Here is a 5,545-nt window from a genome sequence, read left to right as displayed (position 1 = left end):
TCAAGGACAACAACAAAGCTCCATAAAACAAAGGCAAGTCAAAGAAGGCATACAAAAACAACTGAAAGCACTGACAAATTCAACAAGAGATCTCTCAACATCAATCGTAAGGAACTCACACAATGCTTCAAATTTGGTGATATATTGCAAAGGACTTGCATCGAAGTGGAACTTGAGGACAAGATCACAGGTCAACAACCCAAAGAGGCTCAGTTCCCAAAAAGACAGGCAACACCAATAGCCATATTCGCTGCCAAAAGTAGCGACGACAAGGAGAATACGCAACAAAATGCAAAATTGCTTCAACACTAATCAAAGCCCAACTCACATATCAATCCAAACATGGCAGATATACGTGGGTGTCACCCATAATGTGTTTGCACCCTGCATGGACTTAATTGAAAGGAAAAGATTTTGCAGATGAACTTCTCCACTTAAGCAGACAAAAGGTACATTTGAAATTTGGAAGTTGCTGTTGGGTATTGAACCTGAGTCTTTACGCACCCACACAAGGATTTTCTACCGTGTTATAATTTTCTAGATCCATGTTACGAGAATAGCACTTTAGTTAGAAGTGGGGATTTGAAAGAAAGGGAGGGAAATGCCAGCGTGAAAGCCACGTCATTCTTAAATCTCATTGGACCGTTTGAGGTCAGTTGCTTTGAAATCAAAAGGTAGTTGAATTGCCTCTCGAACTGCGGTCCCGCGTCTGGCTCTCATGAGACCCCTTGATTTTTGAAATCTGAGTTTGCAGTTAAGAAAGAAAGCAGGGATAGGAGCTAGGAGCATTTCAACTGTCTTCACCAAGGTCTCCATAGCCAAGCTCTTCCTTTTCTCCTCAACTGTTGGCGTATTAGTCCAGGGTCAAGTGAATCTACTAGAGTTAGAAGACGTCTTAGCTGCCTGCCTGCAGAACCCGCAGCGGCCTTTCTTTGCCTTCTCCCATGCTCTCCAAAAACTTGCAATCGTCAGGATATGGCCAGCTAAACAGACTTCCCTTCTCGAAAAGCTTTGCTGCAGGAGCGATTGTACCACCAGGTATTCGATTCTAGAAGATAGTCTACTTCTTCTCGCAGCTAGGTACCTCCTTTGGTTAACGTTACCAATGCTTCAGTCACCCTTCACCAGGGTTTCTCTCATGTGTTACCGCAATAGAGAATTCTGAACGCAGCTAATCTGGTTCCAGCTTAGTCAATGCCATGAACTCTGTGGAAATTCCCGTTGATACCACGTGTGGCTCTCTGCTTCGTGAGCTGCAGGTACATGCTCTTTTGTTTCCTGACGCTGAATGTTGTTTTAGCCCAATGCCAGTGTAGGGTGATCTGACATGCTCACACATGCAACAAGTATGCTGTTATGACTCCAGCAAGGCTCTCTTCCCTTCTGCTTACTACTTGCTATCATGTCAACACATTTAAGGCTGTGGATTGCCTCCTTGACAGCACATATGGGATGAAGTTGGGGAAAGCGATGGGGAGAGAGACAAGATGTTGCTGCAGCTTGAACAGGAATGCCTTGAGGTATATCGAAAGAAAGTTGACCAAGCAAGCCATTCCAGGGCTCGTCTGCATCAAGCAATTGCAGATGCTGAAGCAGAAATTGCTTTGCTTATTTCGGCGCTAGGTGAACATGGGATCGTTGTAAGGGTAAGAGGATTCTCCTTTATGACTGTTCTGCAGAGATGCTCTGCATTGGGATACCTCATTTTTCAATGCTTGAATGTGAGGGAGGTGCTGGTATTTCGAATGAGAATTCTGTGGTTGTGTAGAAAGGTGTGAATGTTTAAAAAGTCTAGCAACAGCACAAGTTGCTCTCAGCTACGTTTCACCTGTGCAATAAGAGTAATATTCAAAAGCTTCCAGAGAAGAAATTGTGCCTCTGTCAATGAGGCTATTGTCTTCTCATACTTGCACTCCTTTTCACGCACATTGTAGATACCTTGCCCTGGTACTGCACGGTAATTACCTTTTTCTCAAATAGTGTGACTTTGAGAGCAAGATCAGAGGTTGTTATTGAACAAATCAGAATTTGTTTAAATGTATCTTGTGAATCATATGTTGATAGAAAAGAGGGCTGCAGGGTGTTTGGGCATAATATAGTGTTAATGCACAGGACAACAAATATCAGAGTTCCTAAATTTTACTGACGTTTTATGGGTAAGAACCCACGTCCTGTCAAGATTCCTAAATATCCTCATTGCTAAATTTTACTGACATTTTATGGGTAAGAACCTACGTCTTGTCAAGATTTGGGAACATTCCAATTCAAGAAGTCAACTAAAACTTTATTTGGCGAGGGCATTGTCATTTACAGTCATTCTTGGCGAGGGCATTGTCATTTACAGTCATTCTTATTCCTAGCAGTGAGCTATTTCTGTTCTGACCTAAAACTTGATCAATTGTTGTTTGCAGGATGATAAAAGAGGTCCCACACTCAAGGAGCAGCTTGTAGCTCTTCATCCTCTGTTGGAGGAGCTGAGGAAGAAAAAAGAAGAGCGTTTGAAGCAGTTTGCAGAGGCAAAAGAGCATATCCAGAAGATCTTGGTAGCGATTTCAGGTTCGTCTGATCTTGGCAGTGCTGCAAGTTTTTCTTCATCTGTAGACAAAGACTTGTCTTTGGGTAGACTTGATGAATATCTAGTGCATCTTCAGGCACTGCAAAAAGAAAAGGTATTTGGTCGAATTCCACTCCTAAAAAAAGACATTGCTAGCATTTTTCTGTTCAGGAGTTAAGGGTTAGACATTGTATGACAGGAAGAACGACTTCAAAAAGTGTCAGAGTCTGTCAGTGTTATTCATGAGCTTTGCTCTATTTTGGCCATGGATTCAATGAAGATTGTTAAGGAAGTGAATCCAAGCTTATGTATGGGAGCTGTAGGAAGTTCTGATGTCATTAGTGACTCTATTTTGGATATTTTGAAGCGCACCATTGAATCCTTGAGACTTGAGAAGACAAAACGGCTGCATAAGGTAAATCCTAGTTAAACTATTTAATTTGGATCTCTAGAAGCGGTCATATGCTGCTCACCTCAGTGAAGAGTTAAATAGCATAGTGGTGGCAGCTTCAAGAGTTGGCAACATCGTTGATCGAACTTTGGAACCTAATGGATTCTCCAAAAGCAGAACAAAATGATTATCTGCACATTATGAATATGGTCGGCACCACAGAGGCTGACATGATCTCTCATGGGGATCTCTCTCTCAAATACATCCAGCAGGTATGCTGAATTCAAGGCTCTTAGTTCTTGTAACAGTTGATTCATTATTTTCTGAATGTGAGCTCTCAAACAATAACCAGGCAGAGACTGAAGTGCAAAGGTTGGAAAAGCTCAAAGTGACCAAAGTGAAAGAGCTTGTTGTGAAAAAGCAAACAGAGCTTAATAGTATTCTTATGGCTGCACACATGGAGCCAGATCCAGATGCTTCTCAGGAAAAGATATTGGCTATAATTGATTCTGGTGAGGAGTCCACTTCAGCTACAAAGGTCCACGAGGACTTTGAGAGGTTTGCGTATAGTTAAATTTGGTCCAAATTGCAGGTGTATTTGATGCATCGGAACTCTTAGGAAGCTTTGACCAGCAGATCGCTATTGCCAAGGAAGAAGCACTCAGTAGGAAAGAGATTATGGAGAAGATGGATAGATGGGTTGCAGCTTGCGAGGAAGAATGTTGGCTTGAAGAATATAACAGGGTAAAATTGTGATTCTATGTTTGTCTGAGCATTATGGCATTCACTAAGGAGTCTTCATGTGTGCCGTATTATGCTAAACAAAGTGTGCATTCCAGGATGAAAACAGGTATAATGCAAGCAGGGGAGCACACATCAATTTGAAGCGTGCTGAGAAAGCTAGAATCACTATACAGAAACTGCCAAGTAGGCTTTAGTTTTTGAAGATTGTTCGTTTGCAATTTCATACGTGAAGATTATGATGTAATCTGAAGTGTTATGATAGGTATGCTTGAGAATCTGATACAGAAGACAAAGACTTGGGAAGAGGAGCATAAGAGCACCTTTCTTTTCAATGGGGTGAGCCCTAGAGGAGTGTATGGCTTTGCATCTTTGAGAATGGTATGCTTATTAACACAGGAAGTTCAGAAATGGTCAATTTCTAATCATCTACCAGTGGGTGATCATCAGATGCGTCTCTTAGATGTTTTAGAAGAGCAAAACATTGCACGAAAAGAGAAAGACCACGAGAAGAAGAGAATGAGGGTATGCAAGTGTGATGTGTAAATCACCTTTCCTTTTCCAGTGAGAAGGGCAGGCTTTTGTGCTTTATATTGAAATTACTGTTTGTTATGTTGGTTTCAGGACCAGAGAAAGCTACAAGAGCAGATGGCAACAGAACAGGAGGCAGTGTTTGGAGCAAAGCCAAGTCCTCTTAAGCCGGTAAGTGCCAAGAAGGGGTTGAGTGTGCGTGCAAATGGGAATGGAACACCTATTCGTCGTGCGTCACTGGGAGGAGGATTGCTGCAGTCTGAGGCACCTAGAAAGAATGGCCTGACTCCTGGCCGTGTAGGGAAGGATAAGAAGGATAAGACAAGGCCAACTGCTCCTGTGAATTTTGTTGCCATAGCGAAAGAGGATCCTACCGCCGTTTGATTGCCGCTCTGTAGGTATCTATGGCCCTTAATGTCAGACAAGTACATTTGAACACCATTATGGTCGTCAGTAGAAGAGATGTTGCTCATGTAGGATCGTACTCGTTTTTTGTTATGGACTTGAGGTCAGTTCACTGGCTGACCTTGTACAGTTGGGAGCCCTTTTTCGGTAGAGGAAATTACACTGACTTCTCAATTTGAAGCATTTTTGTTAATTGAGTCGTTTGTTAGAGTTACATCTCTTGGCCAGCTGACTGTCACTGTCTAATCATCGAGGAGGTGCCAATCAGCTTGCGTATGGTATGTAAAGGCAATATCTTTAACATCGGAGGAACAATCGCAAGAGACCTTAAAAGCCATCTATTGCAATGCCCCACAATAAGTTTTGATGAGCGAAATCATTCAAGTTATGGAGCTATCTGCTAACGAAGTAATCAGGCATGCGTATGGTGAACTCTCTGAGATAGCTCCATAACTTGATTTGAATTTATAACAGAATTAGTAGTAGATTAACGATAACATATCTTCAATATGGGGAACACTCTCGACCTTCTACATCTCTAATTGAACCGAGGAACTTTCCTCGCAGAAGGCCAACATATTTAGAGATTACCTATCTCATTGTTCTGGAAATTAGCAGCAGAATGGATTATAAGGAACTGCCTTTTATAAGTAAGGGCACTTGTACACTTCTCTAATCCAATAATTGTTCATAGTACAATTTTCTCAGTATCTTCTCATCTACCACACTAATGCGCTTACTAGACTTACTCAATTCAACTCTTTCATATGAATGCAACCGACAGTGATTAGTCATGTGACATACATTGCTGCAAACTGGCAAAGGACTGAAATTGTTGTCTAGTTTATAATGATAGATATGGATAGCTATTTTTTGTGCTATTGCCTTAATTTTTTAGAATATCATAGCAATCAGTTATGCAC

The 5,545-nt window shown here is 41.6% G+C and overlaps 1 protein-coding gene across 5 annotated transcripts; it reads left to right on the top strand.

The window, feature by feature from the left end:
• Positions 1-748: 748 nt before the first annotated feature.
• Positions 749-4,815, top strand: LOC147430513 (65-kDa microtubule-associated protein 1-like). 5 transcript variants are annotated; one of them, XM_086493135.1, is made up of 12 exons: positions 749-1,038; positions 1,187-1,259; positions 1,443-1,646; positions 2,412-2,669; positions 2,754-2,969; positions 3,062-3,217; positions 3,298-3,457; positions 3,538-3,689; positions 3,785-3,872; positions 3,952-4,025; positions 4,137-4,211; positions 4,311-4,815. In XM_086493135.1, the coding sequence occupies exons 2-12, from the start codon at positions 1,200-1,202 to the stop codon at positions 4,599-4,601; spliced, it is 1,734 nt and encodes a 577-aa protein (XP_086349261.1). In that variant the 5' UTR covers positions 749-1,038; positions 1,187-1,199; the 3' UTR covers positions 4,602-4,815. The 5 variants fall into 5 exon arrangements, with proteins under 5 accessions (XP_086349261.1, XP_086349260.1, XP_086349256.1 ...); XM_086493134.1 differs by having other exon boundaries at positions 3,952-4,067; XM_086493130.1 differs by having other exon boundaries at positions 898-1,038; positions 1,129-1,259; positions 3,952-4,067.
• Positions 4,816-5,545: the final 730 nt, after the last annotated feature.

This window comes from Adiantum capillus-veneris, chromosome 21 (genome assembly GCF_014529385.1).
Source record: "Adiantum capillus-veneris isolate H3 chromosome 21, ASM1452938v2, whole genome shotgun sequence".
Taxonomy (NCBI): domain Eukaryota; kingdom Viridiplantae; phylum Streptophyta; class Polypodiopsida; order Polypodiales; family Pteridaceae; genus Adiantum; species Adiantum capillus-veneris.
This window is presented reverse-complemented; position numbering and strand designations above follow the sequence as displayed.

Bases quoted from the DNA above. Each gene is read 5' to 3' on its own strand.
- LOC147430513 (XM_086493134.1), top strand. From the start codon at position 1,200: ATGAACTCTGTGGAAATTCCCGTTGATACCACGTGTGGCTCTCTGCTT. The intron at 3,873-3,951 runs GTAGGCTTTAGT...GTGTTATGATAG, and splicing joins CACTATACAGAAACTGCCAA to GTATGCTTGAGAATCTGATA. The intron at 4,068-4,136 runs GTATGCTTATTA...GGTGATCATCAG, and splicing joins GCTTTGCATCTTTGAGAATG to ATGCGTCTCTTAGATGTTTT.